Source organism: Hyalella azteca, unplaced genomic scaffold (genome assembly GCF_000764305.2).
Source record: "Hyalella azteca isolate HAZT.00-mixed unplaced genomic scaffold, Hazt_2.0.2 contig2461, whole genome shotgun sequence".
Lineage (NCBI taxonomy): Eukaryota > Metazoa > Arthropoda > Malacostraca > Amphipoda > Hyalellidae > Hyalella > Hyalella azteca.
This window is the reverse complement of record NW_025932734.1, coordinates 225,853-243,993: the sequence shown is the minus strand read 5'-3', so window position 1 is coordinate 243,993 and position 18,141 is coordinate 225,853. Positions and strand designations below refer to the sequence as shown.

Genomic DNA, 18,141 nt, shown 5'->3' with positions numbered 1-18,141 from the left:
CTTTGTTTTCAGAAAAACTGTTCATTTTTCATTACACTCTGAGTTAGTTTCTTTAGCTCAATTCCTGATCTCACAAACTAATCTGTCCATGTATATCAAACAACTACATGTAAATTTTGCCAATTTATGTTTTGTAGATTTGCGGTTTACTTTTTTACAATTTACCTTACCATTATATATATACTTGCCAGATCAAAAATGTTCGAAAAATATGGATTCATGTAGAACATATTGAAGCTATTCAAGTGAAAAATTACTATTCACTATCACGCATGAGTAATATAACTGATTTGTTTGACGTGATTACTAATCGCACTTGAGGCAAGAATTAATATTGCACATGATTTATTCGTAATTGATGCAACTCAAACCATTTGCAGCTGCCTGTATAAACTCATCAATACAACGATTTATAGTGCAGATTAGTCACTATATACCGTTGATTAGACGCTATATAAAATTAGAGACTATTCAAAAATGATTATATAATATATTATTAGACACTATATAAAAATGGTGAGTCTAGACATAGCCTTTGAGAATGTTTCTGATGTAGTTTCCAGTTATGTTTCATGTTCAAAACAATTCAGATCAGACTCACAGAATAAAAGATTTTCCGTTCCATGGCAATGGCTGAATAGAACAGTAAGTTATTTGTATATTTTCAACTCCTACAAGCAATGCACACTCGATATAATTGTTTATAGGCAGAAGAAGTTCTAAATCCCGAAGCGCTGGTATCCTAGGAAGCGCTTGGTTGCTATGGTGACCCCAAATACAGCGACGCCGTTGCCATGGAGATCTAAATAACGCGTTATACTTCAATGCGACAATAGTATTAATTTACGTGTCTTCATACTCCTGATTATTTTTTATCAGACTGGATAAAATTTTGAAACCACAATCAAAAAGATTGGGTGAACTAATGGACAAATAATATACTTTATTGAATAGATATCATTCTTCGACGCTACTGGGAAATAATAAAGTGAAGAATCTAATTAATTTTCATAGAAGAATAGCACGAAATAATTGTGGAATCTTCACGATTGTTATTCGATTTCTCAGTTTCTAATACATAATAGGACTATCGGATAAAATACATATGGTTCAAAGTAGGGTAAATTTCATGGCAAATATTGGGGTATTTTTGGTTGGACTTCGGCGTTCGGATTCAAAGCCTTGCTGCCTTCAAACTAAGAAGAAATTTTGACGTGATAGGTGCCCAATGTAGACGTGAAGAACCGGGTATAGGTAGCCGGCGCATGGTGAAGAACCGGGTCCTCAATAGCGGAAGAAGAACACGTGACAGGTGTGTTGAATTGTTGAACAATGAGTGTGTTGTACTGAGCTGCTGCGTGCTAACGCGTGTGGGCGGAAGTTTCCGGAAGCGATGGCGACGACAGTTCTGTTCTGCTCTGAGGCGTTGAGCCGTAGCGGTGCTTGTGTGTACACCGACCGTTTCTTTCACTGATCATCACTCACGGTCCAAACAAATTTTTAATGGCATCACTTCAATCTGTTCATGTTCCTATTGTACATGATGCCGTCTACACTCAACTGCTGAATAAACGGCAAGGCAACCGAAGATTTCAGGCTGTCACTCAGGTGCGGTCGACCCCAGAAGGTGTTGTTGGTGCCCCAACGTGTTGTTGGTGCCCCCACGTGTTGTTGGTGCCCCCAGGCGTTGCTGGTACACCCTGGTGTTGTTGGTGCCCCCAGGTGTTGTTGGTGCCCCCAGGTGTTGTTGGTGCCCCCAGGTGTTGTCGGTGCCACCTGGTGTTGTTGGTGCCCCCCACGTGTTGTTGGTGCCCCCAGGTGTTGTTGGTGCCTCCAGGTGTTGTCGGTGCCATCAGGTGTTGCTGGTGCCCCCAGGTGTTGCTGGTGCCCCCAGGTGTTGCTGGTGTCACCTGGTGTTGCTGGTGCCCCTAAGTGTTGCTGGTGCCCCCAGGTGTTGCTGGTGCCCCAGGTGTTGCTGGTGCCCCTTGGTGTTGCTGGTGCCCCCAGGTGTTGCTGGTGCGACCTGGTGTTGCTGGTGCCCCCAGGTGTTGCTGGTGCCCCCAGGGGTTGCTGGTGCCCCCAGGTGTTGCTGGTGCCCCCAGGTGTGGTTGGTGCCAGAAGGTGTGGTTGAGCATCGTCTCAACCCTGACGTGGTCTCTACACTGGCCCTGTATCCGCCCGTTCTTGAATCCTAACTAAACTCGAGCTCTCGAACCCCCAAATTTTGTCAACATTCAGATAATTTTCCAAACGGTTCATCGGTTCATCTTCTTGCGTATCGCATGGTGTCAGAATCCTCTACAAAGATACTGAAATCATTCTACCGTTATTCATTGATTGAACCCTGCAGAAACTGCTACCAAGCAAAAATATTCGGCCTCTCTTCGAAGTAAACATTGTGGCTTTTGGGATCTACCATGTACTAGAGGTCCTAGGAGAGCATGGGTTCCGCTCTCCTTTCTGTTTGGACTTGGCTTGGTTCAGCAGTGTCCCGGTGGCTGGTGCTGCCTACTGCACTTACGAGAGTATCATAGTTTGCAGCCAGGAGATAACTCCTATAAGAGGAATAGCCAAAAATTCTTACTAATTGCCCCTCCAAATCTCTGCTCGCCGTGGTAAAAGCCAGCCGCACGTTTCATAAATCGGAAAATCGCAACCCCTTATAGTTTATTTGAAAAGGCGTTCAATTCGATGCCCGGCAGTGTGATGTGAATCTGGCGTTACACCCCCTACCTGTCGGACATCCTCTACATCGGACGCGATTACCATTTCTTAGGACTTAAATGCCTCTGACGCCTCATGACATATATTTCCCGTACGACCCGAGAGCTGCGGCGAAATGAGAGGTCACGACTTTTTTCCTCTCCTTTCTGGATTCTCAACGAGGACTCGCCGATGCGTCGCCTGCCAAAGACCACAACTGCCCTGGATGTAATGGACCATCATGATTCCTGCCTTCCGGAATGTAGCCTTCAACACTTCTGGACTATCATATCTAGGCCGTGGGTCGAACCAGCCCTCGGTCGAACGGCCACTCGTTGAAGGACGATAAATTTTGGAACAGAATTATGCTATCTGAAGCCCAACTTCAGATGCGATGAACGTAAAATTACGTAATTAAACGATGCCCGGAAGGCATATTCGATGCGCGGCCTGGTGGTGTACTGCAGGTTTTATGCAAGGCCGGAGGAGGACAGAGCCGAGTGGTTCACGGCTGATTGGTGGATGTCCGGAGAGATCCAAGGTGTTCGATTCAGGGCTTATTGGTGTACAAAATTGGTGGTGCACGGCTGCGCTCCCCTCGCCGACCCGCCTTCCGACCCACGGCCTTGCCGCCTTACCTAATCTATCCGGAATTAGAGCCCTCATGCTCTTGGATACTCAATGGTCAACGCACGGTGCCTTCATGGTTGAACCAGTATAAAAGGTTGACCCATGTGAAGCTCATTTTGCGGATGTGTTTGTTGTTCGCCTGTGACGTAATTGATCTCAGTGACGTCACGGGCATTAACCATTCACCGAAATGCGATCAAATCAGTCAACCAATCCGTCATGGGAATGACGGGTTTGTTTACGTTTCTCGATCTCAGTGACGCAACAAGAAAGCTGAACTGAAAGACGGAAATCCTCGTGGGCCAACCTTATATAATTCAACCATGCGGTGCTGCCCTCAACTCTGACCACTTTCCCATCCTGATCTCGCTCCATCAGTCTGCTCCCACCGCAGCAGCCCGGTTCGCCTGCTCATTATTCAACTGCCGCGATCCGGATTGGAGGCGTGTGGAAGCGCAAATCTGTCACTCAAATGGCTATGCTTTGAAAAAATATTAGCTGGGAAACACTCATGAGTGGAGTGTTTGATTTTTATGTGGTTGCAAGGACTACTACACACAGGACATGCATAGCCTATGTCCAGCCTCTGCTAGCAGAGGCGATCGCCTACACTATAAAAATGCTGGTGTTTTAGTGGCATCAACAAATGATATGCCCATAATTGTTTCATACAATAGTATTACAATGTGTGTAGTAGTCCTTGGTCAGAACCATAGACTTTTTGCCAGTTTTGAAGTTCAAAATTTTGTACTAAGCAAAGTAGGTACCATTTTCCTGCCTTCATACACTGATAAGGACTACTACACACATTGTAATACTATTGTATGAAACAATTATGGGCATATCATTTGTTGATGCCACTAAAACAACAGCATTTTCATAGTGTAGGCGATCGCCTCTGCTAGCAGAGGCTGGACATAGGCTATGCATGTCCTGTGTGTAGTAGTCCTTGTGTGGTTGGCATTTGATGGTTGCAACAAATCAAAGGCACAAACACCGTCAACGTTATAGAACGAAGAAAGGCGTAAGAGTTACTGGACACCGCCCGTGCCAAACAAAATCTTCAAATAAATGGAACTCGGCGTTGGCGGCCAGTTTAATACTTTTTGAAAGGTTCTGGATACCATGGCTGTAATTTTGCCTTCGGGTGATTCAATAACTATTGAAATTGGTGACCAAGTCGGACTTTTTCCACAGAGTGTTCGTCGCTCAACAGTCATTCTCCGTGGTCCTACATGCAAGGAATCGCAAAGGCTTTTTGACCCTCAACTTCTGATTCAAACAATTTTTTTATACCCATTTTAACACCATACCGTTTACTGTACATTTTATTATTATTTATAATGACTTTCCATAGAATATCCCGTCAATATATCAAAGCAAATTTTCCTAAGATCGTTGCATCGAAGGAATTGTGTCCAGTTTTTCAGTCCAAGCAGCTCTACATGCGCTTCAGTCTATACTTCGAGTAGAACACGTGTCGTGGAGAGGATTTAGAGTAGAATCGGGCTCGAAAGGATGACGTCACGGCACCGAATCGCCAGATGCATTGTGGGATCGGCCGCCATATTTGTAGCAGGGTCTAGCTTTCGCCTCCGTGTTAAATCTAATGCGATCGTCTCTTTTTGAAGTTTTTGCTTGAAGATGGGACGCTACTGCACCGTTGTAGGATGTACCAGTCGTTCTCACGGCCATTTAAACAGAAAACTATACAATGGAATGCGTTTATTCAGTTTACTAGCCGTGAATGCCGTGTATATCGTATCAGTTTATGGCTCGTTCTGATATACGTATCGCATATCAGTTTACCAGCCGTGAATATTTATTATATACGATACTATCCATTTTCCAGGGGCAAAATCTGTTACTTGCCTTTAGATAAGCTACATAAGTAAGAATAAAACGTAATAATATTTACAGATCAGATAACATTTTCATGATCCATTATCCTGCAGCGATGATAGTGTTGTTGCAGTTGGCTGGTTTGTAGGTAGATCAAAATGATTCAATTTGTTCTATAACATCAAATGTTTCGAGTTCTTTACATTGCCTTTCAATTTCAATATAAATTGGTTTTGCAAAATGTCGAGGTTACTGGTGAATTAGTGTGTTGTTGGTCAGTTCTGTGGTCTGAGGTGTCATATAAGCGCGTCCAATATCGGGATCGGTATTATTATGAGCCGTCCGGACCCTGGTTACCTGGTAAGCATTGATAAAATTATATCCTTTTCCTCTTCAAAAAGGTGAAAAGGAATTTCATTTTCCATTCTTAGAAGGTTCCATTCATCAGCATCATTATCGCCGTCCAGTTGTACTACCAAACTAACTCTACCAAGTACATCGCCTTTCTTGATTCGTTGAAGTTTCGTTTCTCCATCGCCTGTACCCATCCATCCACAAATTGTTTGTAAGCTTCAAGCGTCTTGTATGCCTTGAATTCTTGCAAGGTGTATTGGCTGACCACCAAGCACCAAATAGTTTAGTAAATCACCGTGTTAAACGGGAGGCAGGCTTGCAAAATCTGCACAGCACGGCCGGCTTTGACGGCACTTCGTTGGCATCAACATCGTTAATGTCGAACAATTTTCTTAAATATCGGTCTCTCACTGAAGGAAGGAATTTTTGACAACGGCCTAATCCTTTCTGCGTTGTTCTTTCTTTCTCCATTGCTACCAAAACGTCCAAATGTGTACGAACGAAAGAGTAAGCTGAGGCACCAGGGTGATACAAAGATGGTGGCGTAGCAACGCGGCTAACGTGGATACGCGGGAGCTTGGCGAGCCCGATTATCGCGATTCCTGAATTGCTACTTCCTCTAGTCTAGAGCAAAATTATTCTTTACAGCAGCGTGAACAAAAAAAAGTCTACCTTTCCATCTTGCTAATCAGGTAATTACATCATTGATAGCTTTTGAATTAATTGTTAATACTAAAATTGTGAATTTCGGACCATTTCCTTCTTGATCATCAGTAGGCATCATATTCGTTAATTTCAGCGATTTTCACTATCAAAAATCAATAATGTAAGTTCGGTATTTATTACGGCCATATCGGGATACTCGTACCTCTTCGTAGCTAATATTTGGTAAAAGTACGGGTAGCACAAAGAATAGTAAAACACAGAACAGTTTATAAATGATTTGTTGATAATGTCTCTTATAAAGGGTGCTGTACGTCGATTATCTCGATGTCTTGTGCAGGTCCCGGTGTGTGCGGACACAAGCAGTTGAGCAGAACTGGTTATCGCTGTACTCGTAGGGCACGAGGCCTGATATGTCACAGGCACACTGGAAGCATCGTAACAACACTGGCCGCTCGGTCGCCGTGGGCTGCGACGACAGCAGTCGACGCTCAGCTGCCAAGGCGCGCTGGAAAAGCCACAGACATAACATTTTCTTCAAGGCAACAACTCAATTTTTGACATTTTAACTTGTCAACAAACTGAATGCGTTTAATTTCTACAACTGCGTGTGAATTACCGTTCTGTCATATAATAAGGTTGGTCGGTCCTTTTCGTGTAACGATAATTCAAAATTGTAAAATTAAAATGTATAATGAATATCACATGTAATGAAAATTTATAAAAAATAAACATTTCGCATTTTACCATTCTTCACAATTAATAATCATGATAATCAATGACGTCTTTTAACGAACCTTTTCTCGGTCGCTTAGGTTGAGATAGCGTTGCCGTTCCTTCTGTTCCTCCAACAATCTCTGTTTCTTGAGCTTGTTCTCTTTCTGTCGCGCTTTCTGAGCAATTCTCTTAGCTTCTTTTTCTTTGTTCCTCCGTTTCTCTTCTTCGGGATTCAATGGAGCAGGAATGGCACTCTTGAAAACATAAAATGGGTGAATGAGATAAGAAGTAACCATGCACTCCTTCGTCAACAAAATTCAAAAATGTTTCCTCCGTCTGATTTAACTCAGATCAAGGCTTATGCACTTAGTGCATACCTTCAATAACTTCAAGATACGGAAAATATGTGTTCACTGAATCAACTAGATCAAGCATTAACTTCCAAACATGATAGTGTACAGTATGATGTTCACTTAGTGCTTCTGACGACTCTAAACCACAGGATAACTATTGGAACGGAAACCTCGTTTCTATAACATGTTAATTTTTTTATCCCTTTAGAATTCTAAGTCTATAGACATTAATTTTTATCGTATATAGTAGTGTTCATTGCTTATCGTACTCATCTTTTTTAACTTCTTTTAACTTATGATAGAGGTGGTCTCCGAACGTTTACTTGAAAACTTGAAGTTTTTACTTGGCGTTTGCTTTGCTTTCATATTCATGGTGAATAGCATGACATAAGGCGTGCTCATGAATACCTTGGCGTAGTTATGAGCATCGGGATGTTGGGCTCGGTAGCGGCGGTAGAGAAGCCTGCCTGCGTTGGTCGAGCAGCAGGAGTACGGCGCTCTATGACGACTGTCTTGTGTGGAGGGATCGCAGCCTCCCTCTTCCAGCAACCATCTGTGAAATGCAGTGCGGGACATAATATAGATCTTACCCTTGCCATAATTGGGGGACATTGTCAAAAAAAATACGAAAAGTGTAGGTATTTATAAGAACAAACATAATAATTAGAAGGAAATGGGTTAAATATACAGCTCGATAAGTCTAATTTCGGTGTAGGAGAAAAAAAAATTAAAAAAGACACTTGCTAAGCTATTAATTCAACCACTTTTTTTTCAACGCATCTCTAACTAATAAAGTCCCATTACGAGGCGTAGTTCAGGGCTTACCGTGTTGACGCATTTACGTTAGAATTGAACTTTCCCGGAAAAATAATTACAGAGATGCACTTATACTTCCGTAATTTATATAGGTACATCCAAGGTAAGGCATATGTACATTTTGCGTTGGTTTGAATGAAGTTCCCACTGAATGTTTATGTATAATACGGATGAAGCTCACTTGACGAGGTCGAGTTTGTTGTTCTCTGTAGCGACGTGCAGAGCCGTCTTGTGCGTCTCTGTCATGGTCATGTCCAGGAGACTGATGCTCTGCCAGTAGCGCTCTACACACGACACTACACCAGCACCCAGGTCCTGATCTGCACATGAATACACCACGTCACAGTCTGCATCACAGAGGAACATTTAACATTTGTCGCATTGTACATGTATAGTTGAACCTAAATTATAACGTAGTAAGTAGAAGTAGTAGGTTTTCAAGCGCTTCATAAAAACTCGATTTATTTTGCGGTGAAGGTAAAACTTTGATTTATACAGCGCCGCCGTCTCCAAGTGTTTCAGGCTCGTAGACTGGTCCAGTCGGCAGTAGTGATGTATACCATAGTAATATTATTCAGTCCAATAAGGGTTAATCAAGGTTCGCGGTCTCAAGACCAGCATTTAAGTCCAGTGAATTGATAACCATCTATCAGTAAAGCACAAGTTAACGTGCATCATGTAATGATTAGAAAATTCACCATTATAGTATCACCAATATTATAAATGTTTTTCGATGATTTGGAAATGATATCATGAGATAAGATTTTTTACTGTGCTATACAGAAATAAATGAATATTTGTGAAGCCACAAACGTTAAGGGCTAGTGGCTTGACAAAAGTTATTAATTAACTCCAATTATAGAAGGTCACCTAAACCATATAACGGCGGAGCTTAAGGCGGTAAAGCAGACTTATTATGTTTTGCGTAAGTGAATAAATAATGGTTCCGCCACCCCGCCAGCCTAGAGTAAATTTTATCGCGTCATGATGAATGAAAAGGGTAAACCCAGTAACTTGCGATTTAGAATAGATTGATTATTAAAAAATGAAAATTATGCACTTGCTTATTTTGACTGGAATCATAAAATAACAGCCAAGAAATAGAAGGAAACACGGCCAGCCATAATTAATTACCGATTGAAATTTCAGCTATCTGATTAAAATAAATCTGTACTCTGACGGTGTATCAAAGAAGAAAAAAGCAAAGATAAAAAAAATAGATTGATGATCCGTAATTTAATAGGTATATTGAATCGCTACTGCAGTTCGCTACTCCAACAAGATAACTTTATACTCTCAAGAGAATATCTAATCTATAAATAACGCAATTTTATTATTTGTTTCACCTTTAGCATCGTTGATGTCGCCGGACTGGCAGAAGGCGAGCAGGGCTTTCATCCTCTGCAGGTTTCCACACCTACACACCGTGTACAGCTCTTCTCGCAGCTTCTCCATGCTCCTCTCTCCTGCATCACAACACCAAGCGTTATCTAGAGATACACTTATACATCAGGGGCCATACTTTCAAAATTCGCTAAGTAAACATAACTACTTACGCTATATTTTCTTGTCTATTATTGGCGGATTTTGCTTGAAAGGCCACCAATGATTGGCTGATGAACTTACGATCTCTTAACTTTTTTTGAAAGTATGGGCCCTGTACTGCTAGTTACAACCACTGCATTCCATTTTAATTGTGGGGACTCTAAAGTTTATAATAAAAGATCAAGCGTCCCAGACTATATTAATCACTTCCACAGTTAACTTCCTGGACACTTCAGTTTTGCGACTATATTACCTATATAAACCCACTACGAATTTTGATTTAATTTGAACTATCTGCCAATAGAATGCACATTGAACCCTGGGATATTTAAAACAATCCGTCTATTCCATCTTATATAAACTTACGGTCGATTTCATCAATAGTTTCCTGACGACTCTTGACAATGTCTACATTATTGCCAGATATTTTTTGTTTCTTTTTCTTCTTCTTCTTGGCAGGTTTGCCAGGACTGACGTGGAGGTCCCCACGTGGCGTAGGTGACGGTCTTGGCAGCTGCTCGTCGCTGCTGTTGCTTTTGCTGCTGCTGCTGTGGCTGTTGCTTCGCGATCTGCAAAGCAGAAAATAATAAGAAAAAGCAGGCAGTATAAGATGAATTAACGAATATGAATGAAATCAGGAACTGTGTAGAAGTCCCTTTTTAAATATCTTTAGTAAGAAATTCATCATTAGTCGAATAGTTAAAAAATAACTCAGTAGTCATTGCAGTGAGTGACAGAGCGCGCATTTTCTCGTCGACGAATACGTCGTCACGGACGGACGGACGGACATGACGAGCACTATAGCGCCTTTTTTCCATAAATGAGAAAATGCGCTAAAAAGGTGGTGGCAGAAGAATGTTCATTTTTGACGAAACTTGATACTATCAGTTAAATGTGCCTCAAAATTGAGGCAAAGAAATCGATTCAAAATTATGTTATTCCAGGGCGCTGAAATCGTAACAAGTCATAGTTGACGATAAAAAGATTTTATTAAAGATTTAGAGTGAGTTAACTCTCCAGTGACCGCGTGATTACATAGTATGTAATCCATGGTTACGAAAATCGACCGCAACGAAACCGACCACAAAGGCGACCAATCTGGTGAGTTTTTATCACGCGACCACTGAAGTTATTGGAGTTAATGAAGCAAAGGAAGGCACTTTACACACTTGACCGAGAGGCTCCTGGAGAAGCGCCTGCAACGCTCGCGTTTGAGCTGTTCTTGCGAGCGTCCACAGCTCTTATCGCGTCCGGGCCGCAACTTGTCACCCAGAGTGGCCAGAAACGCCTCCATCGAACCTGTTATCGAAGAACAAGCTCACTATAATGCATGACGTATAATGTAGAAATACATTAGTTATAACTTACTGAACTTTAGATTATTTGAATAACCTCATTGAACACGACGAACCATTCAATTGAACATCAATTGTCGTTGAGTTGCTTAGAGATAAAAATAATTTACAACTAAAACTAAGCAATTTTCTTTAACAAAAATGTTATGCACTCAAAAATAAACACGACTCGACACTTTTCCGTTCATAAGACCCACAGGAAAGCAGCTTAGCCAATTAGAATGAGTAAAACTCACTGTCTCTAGTGAAGCATCATTCAATGCTCAGACTTATTAGACAAGACACGCGCCGCCTGGGTACACAGCCCAGTGAATGTGCACAATACGTCAAATTTGTACTGTCATAACTCCAAAAATGAAATCTTTGGAAAGAACTCGAATTCCACGAGGAAATGTCAAAAACATTCAATTATCGAGCAACTCCGCCGTGAGCCTCAACGAGGGCATGATCTTCAAGCGCCCGTCCCGTCCTCCGGCGTGATACTAGCCCCCCTAAGAGCCACGAACACAACAGAACTGCTCCAAGAACTCACCATGCACCCTGACTTCCGCAAGAAGGCCGTGCACACGTTTGAGCTCAGCAAAAGTGGGCTTCCGAGTCGAGAACGGAATCTGAGAAAAATGTCAGTAAGAGCAATTAATCCAAATAATCGAAACAATGATAATTTCAAGAAGTAATTGACGATTACTTATAATATTGTTTACAGTAAAAGAATTAATTGATTTCACAGTAAAAGTTCCTAAAATACATCAGTAAATAAAGCTATTGTGCCATGCTCAAGTTTCTCGGAAAGTAAAGAATACCACACAAAATTTATTGAAATTTACCACTTCTCTACGTGGAATTAAGAAACACTTTTAGTAGCATACCGCATGTTCAGGCCTATATATATCTAACGAATATTGCTACTCTTCAGAACTCTATTTTGGCTGTGATTGTTGCCCCTGTCACCTCATGAAGCCTCTTGTTCTGATTTTACTACAGAACGATCCTCGTTAAGACCATACGCAGTACTCTTTTCAATTATTATGAAGAACCAAGTTTAATATTTCTAGATAGTCGGTAATGTAGCGTGCTCACGTTGCGCAGGCGCGTGTCACTGGGATCGATTAGGCAGGACTTTCCGCTGCGGAACAGAAGGCTGCGCTTACGGCGACTGACGCGCGTGAAGATCAGGTGACAACATTGCAGCAGCGGCAGCCATTGTTGTACCACTTCTTGTACGTGCTGCACATGTACAAAGATGAGCATCAACAATGTGAATCTGGGCTAAAAATTAATGTCCTTCATCTAGCATTAGCCACTAAGAATCTTCTCAATTAGCATTTTCGTATTTCTATCCGCAGTTGGCGGTGACTTCAACTAAATTTAGGCCTAGAGCTAGAAAAATACCTGGCACTATTAGGTTGAACCTAGCATAAGTAAAACCCGATCTCTGTTCATTCCCTTTAGGAACTTTTATAATCCAACTTAAGTAAAACCCGATCTCTGTTCATTCCCTTTAGGAACTTTTAATTAGGTTGAACCTCGCATTTCATATTAGGCTAGAGACAAGTAAGGGAAATCCTTGAAAATAGTAGGTTGAAGCCAGCATTTCATATTAGGCTACAGACAAGTAAGGGAAATCCTTGAAAATATTAGGTTGAAGCCAGCATTTCATATTAGGCTCGAAAAAAGCAAGTGAATAGAAATAGAATTAAGAACCTGACGATATAAGTTAGGTAATAAGTAACCTGTGCATGAGCAGCTTCATTGTAGCGCCTAAGGCTGGCCCCTGCAGAGCGAGGATGGCTGGACCCACAGGAGCCGTCGTAAGAGCCTTGAGATTTGCCCTGACCTGCCCGCACTGTGTAGCTGTGTAGCGTCTTGTGTACCAGGACTTCATTGCCTGTATTAACACAACTGCATTAGTCATGTTACTTATTCATGTGTCGTGTGTAATGGCCTGTGTGAACAGGTGATAAGTAAAGCTTTGAGTAGAGGTAAAGTAGCACATCTTTGAGAAAGACTAGTTTTTTTATGTCCATTGATTACAATTGGAATACATGGATGTTTACCTGGACAATAAAGCATTAAGACTGCAAGGTTCTAGCAACAGGCCAGTGTTTCACCCACCCCTAGCAACGGGCCAGTGTTACACCCACCCCTAGCAACGGGCCAGTGTTACACCCACCCCTAGCAACAGGCCAGTGTTACACCCACCCCTAGCAACAGGCCAGTGTTACACTCACCCCTAGCAATGGGCCAGTGTTACACTCACCCCTAAAGACTGCCCCAGCAAAGTGGCCTCCAGACTGTAGCAAGATAGCCCACTGTTGTCGGCCGGGCAGCTCTGTTGCTGCTGACACGAGCTCCTGTCCATTCTCTATGACGACCTGCAACACCAGGGTTTTGTTCAGCCTTTAATACATATATATTAAACATAGTACTGGGTATTACTCATAGTAATGGGTATTAATATTGATGCTGCTGTGGCCCATTCAATAAAATTGGCATCCCTTGATCCCTAACAATGCGTATATAGCTCATGGAAGAATCAGGCTAAAGGACAAATTAAAGGTTGAAAAAGAATTCAACAATACAAATAATTTGAATAGTTGACAAAAAACAGATTAATAATTGCTGTAAATTTATCAGCCAAAAGAAATTATTAAAAATTGCAGCACATTTATCGAGATTTCCTGGAACACATGTGAGCAGTATACCTACCTAGTAGTTGAAGTACATGTTATGTACTACCTACATAATTATATCAATAGTAGAACCGTTCCTGTCTTATTGATAAAGATTAAAATATTGTGCTGTCAAAAATTATACCTTACAACACTTTGAAATGATCATAATTTCAGTACTGAGTAAATTTGAACAAGTATTTCAACTTCAAGCTAACTGAATAAACCTTAACAATTTTAAAATATGCATACTGCAGCATCATGGTATAGTGCTTCATTGATGGATCAGGAACAAAGAAGTATTGTTTGGAACAAATTCAGTGGCCGTACCTTCCTAGGCAGAAGCAGTGCTCTACACACCGACACAACACATCCAAGAGCGCTGTTCAGGAAGTAGAGGCGGGGCTCCCTGTCGCCTGGTAATACACTAGCAGCCACACCTAGTAGACCGTACCATAAAATAAGAATGTTACTGCGTATCAAGGAAGCAATTCAGCAGAGTTATGACATCAAGCTTATAAACAACATTCCAGCATAGGTAGGTTAACACTAATGCAAGGTTAGATACATCAATGTTGAGTTTCTCTCCTTTATGTTCATCCACGTTATTCTCAGCCAAATTCTGAAGAGACTAATGAAATTCAACAGCTCATTGACCCTAATTTTATTTTTTATTTCATTTCAGAAAACCTTTAAGATCCCAATTCCTGGCTTAGCAATAAGAAATTATATTAAAGTTCATTCAGCTTATAATTAGATGTGCATTATTACCTTAAATATTATTAAATAAATAAATTTTGTATCTTAACAATATGCTAGTTTCATTTAGGCAAAAATCTTCATGATGAGAGGATATTCAACATACTTTCTCTTGAGTCATCATCATTGGCTTCTTGATCTGACTGACTGTCAGAACAGCTGTCTTGGTCATCCTCATCAGACTCAGATAAGCTGCTATCATCAGGCGTTTCTGATAGTAAGGAAATTACAGATTAGTAAAATAAGCTCATTATTGCCGTCTAGCCGTCATCTAATCTATCATGGATCTTACTGGTTTAGCATAGGTGTTGTTTGTTTTAGCATAGACGTCATCAGTCTTGGCATATGTCCTCTGTTTTAGCATAGATGTCATCTGTTTTTATCCTCTCGTGTCTTTTTTAGCCACTTGTAACGTGCCCTCGAAGCTTGATCTGAATGAGACGCCAAGACAATCTCTTCGTGGAATAATAATACTATTAATAATATTGTGGGTCATTTCTTTCATGGCTTCAAGGTTATTCAAATGCAGGATTGAATTTTCCTGCACTATCATTGTTATCCGAGCAAAAATTTTTTTAAACAGAAGTTGTGAATTGAGCTGTTTCTAAATGAGGTTTATAGCAAGACGTGCCAATTTTTCAATAAGAATGTTAATAGTTGAAATGCAGCAAAGAGTTTTAACAGCATTGAAGATCATAATGACATAGAGGATACAGTACAATTTATATATAAGGTAGTTGTATTGAATAAACTTGTTTTAAATGCTAATACTATTGAACAAATTGTTTATATATCATGTTTCACTTTAATTCACCTATAAAACGTTAAAAATTGCAATAAACACACGGGGGGCTTGTGTATGGAACTGGTGCAGAGTGAGGCACTGGAGACCCCGAAGTAGCCGTTCCTGATTATGCTGGTGGTAAGGAGTGCTGTAGTGCAGCAGCTGCTCTTGCCGATCATTGAGGGCCACATCACACACACTGCACTGCACACCTCCCTCTGACATGCACAAGGCATTCCTTGACTGCTCTGTTAACAAAATGGAGCAAGTTTTGGTGATTTGATTCAAAAAGCATACATTTTTAATGTTTATGATGCAATTTAAGGCTTTTTACATTTTGGTAAAGATTTAACTTATTATTATTTAATGTGGCACAGGGAACATTTTCAAAAGTTACAAAGATTAGAGTGCAAGAGGATATGTACATACTTTGTTTAGGAACTACTGCAATTCAGTAGATACGTGTAAGCCTATCAATCATTACTCACAGTGACTTAGTATATGCAACAGAAATAGCACTTGATGTCATCAATTGCACTTGAAGTGTGTATGAAATTAAGATGTAAGAAATCAGCCAAATCTCATTATAAGGTTTTGACATTTATATTTTACCTTTGGCTAATGCCACATCTTGTTCTGAAAATGCCAATTTGCCCTCCTCAACAGCCTTGTGCTCACTAGTGCCAGGAACCAGACTCAGGGAGCTCAACAGCAACGAGCTCTGAAAAATAGTGGAATTTCAAATAAAAACATTGACAAAGGCAGTTCAGTTACTCAGTTAAGCATATCATCTTACAAAATGATTCCAAGATTATTGTAATGTTAATCTGACTCATAACACAAACAGACAGAACCCGAGCCCTGTGGTGACAGAACCCGAGCCCTGGACCCCAACCACCCCAGCCTACCGGACCTCAACAACAATATCTCAGCCGCCATTTCCACTCACTCCCGCTCAACCTCCCCTCCACGCCAATATCACCCGCTGGCTAATCTGCTACATCAGAGGCAGGACAGCCAGGTGCTCTTACAATAGCTGCACCTCTTCCCCGCGTCCGGTCCTCGCTGGAGTCCCACAAGGCTCCGTCATCTCGCCCGTCCTTTTCAACTCCTATGTCTCAGACTTACCCCAGTCCGCCCCTCTAATTACCTCCTATGCGGACGACTTCACGGCCGCTGCGGGGGCCGTGCAGATCACCGACGCGTCTGCAGTCCTCACCTCCCACTCCTCCGATGTGGCTGCATGGGCTCGTCGGAAGGGGTAATCGGTGTCTATCCCCAAATCCCACTCTACCCTCTTCACCTTTGACACCCATCAATCACAAACAGACCCTCACGTCAACTGGGAAGGGTTCGACCTCCCACTTTGTCGAACCCCGAAGATCCTTGGGGTCACTTTTGACCCCCACTTCACCTTCTCGCCCCACATCGCTGAGATATGCCAGCGAGCCCGCCCACGCCTTAACGTCCTCAAATCCCTCGCCGGAACCAGCTGGGGACAGCAGAAGGAAACCCTCCTGGTGACTTTCAAGGCTCTTATAAAGTCCCTCTTCACCTATGCTGCAGCAGTGTGGTTCCCCAACGCCTCTCCTTCGGCAATCTCCAAGCTGCAAACCATTCAAAACTCTGCCCTCCGCATAGCCACGGGATCTCTTCTAATGGCCTCTGCTTCCCACCTACACAGCGAAGCTGAGGTCCTACCCGTGGCCGAACACCTCTCCCTACTCTGCTCGCAGTTCCTGGCCAGTGCTCTACGTTCACACCACCCCAGCTACCCTATTGTCACCCAGACATCAGGGCCCCGCTCCATGAAGCACACGCTTCAGTCCTGCTTCCTCCCTTCCGTCTCTCACCTGCTGGTAAAGGGATCCCTCCCCCCCGACTCCTACTCCGCTGCCCTCAGCACCCTGCACAGCTCCGCTGTCTCATCCTTCCTGGCCTCAGCAGCTCCCAACAAGGTGCTGCTGACCCCTGCCCCCACTGTCTCGTCCAGCGAGCTTTCCTTCCCCAGGGCGGCCAGAAGCGCCCTTTCCCAACTCCGCTCTGGCTACTCATCGTGGCTCAACTCGTACCTTGCCCGCATTGGTGCAGCCAACAACCCACTCTGCCCTGAGTGCGGCGCAATAGACCACACCACCCATCACCTCTTCAACTGCCCTTCGCATCCCACCTCGCTGACCCCGCTGGCCCTCTGGTCTAACCCTGGGCCGACTGCGGCTTTCCTCTCGTCGCTCCCATCCTTCGCCGACATCCTTGGAGTGGAACCTCCGCTCCCCCCTCCTCCCCCGGAGCCGCCGCCTCTTCGTGGGCGCCGCCGAGCAGCGGTCCCGGGCAATTAACAACAACAACAACAACATAACACAAATACACAATATGTGTTAATGAAGAAGAAGATTGTTAGAAAAATATTATCTCACCTGTGATGAGAGCTCTAAATCATGTTTATCTGTTTCTAAAGCTCATTTCAATATGAGGATAAAAATTAAAATTTCTCTCCAAGAAGATTACCCATATTACTTTGGTTAGGTGTTGGAGCAATCTTGTAAACAAACTAATGCAAAAAAGAAACCATTCATAAAACTCACCTGAGTATTGTTCCATAAGAATATCTTTTCAAAAACTGGATGTTTTATATCTGTCATATCTGCTTATTAAAATATTCCCTAAAGATAAAGGACACAATATAGATCAGGACTTATAGAGCTAAAATTGTGGGTTTCAGGCCATGTAGCTTTGCATCTACAGTAGATCATGCAAACTGCAATTTTTTCTAGATATATTACGTAGGACAAATGATGTACCGGTATACATATATTAAAAAATTAATGAATAATTTCAACTTTCCTTAACATGAGTCAAGATGGACTAGTTTGTTAAATATGGCCTCTAATAATATATGAATAGATTACTATGCATGATCATGAAAGACAGCTTAGTATATGCTGCTT

At 42.2% G+C, this 18,141-nt stretch overlaps 1 protein-coding gene across 1 annotated transcript; it reads right to left on the bottom strand.

The window, feature by feature from the left end:
* Positions 1-6,459: 6,459 nt before the first annotated feature.
* LOC108674585 (ankyrin repeat and zinc finger domain-containing protein 1) lies at positions 6,460-17,977 on the bottom strand. Its single transcript, XM_018162549.2, has 16 exons — positions 17,779-17,977; positions 15,806-15,914; positions 15,256-15,441; positions 14,516-14,620; positions 13,981-14,090; positions 13,239-13,353; positions 12,712-12,866; positions 12,059-12,205; positions 11,511-11,589; positions 10,793-10,922; positions 9,990-10,192; positions 9,425-9,544; positions 8,260-8,398; positions 7,671-7,815; positions 6,990-7,163; positions 6,460-6,700 (listed from the first exon to the last, which is right to left on the bottom strand). Exons 1-16 carry the CDS (start codon positions 17,833-17,835, stop codon positions 6,512-6,514), a joined length of 2,163 nt encoding a protein of 720 aa, XP_018018038.1. The 5' UTR covers positions 17,836-17,977; the 3' UTR covers positions 6,460-6,511.
* Between the last annotated feature and the right edge of the window lie 164 nt (positions 17,978-18,141).

Excerpts from the sequence above, each read along its gene's own strand:
- LOC108674585 (XM_018162549.2), bottom strand. The coding sequence starts at position 17,835 with ATGACAGATATAAAACATCCAGTTTTTGAAAAGATATTCTTATGGAAC. Across the intron at positions 15,442-15,805 it reads AGATGTGGCATTAGCCAAAG|AGCAGTCAAGGAATGCCTTG; the intron begins GTAAAATATAAA and ends TTTTGTTAACAG. Across the intron at positions 7,164-7,670 it reads ATGCTCATAACTACGCCAAG|AGTGCCATTCCTGCTCCATT; the intron begins GTATTCATGAGC and ends TATGTTTTCAAG.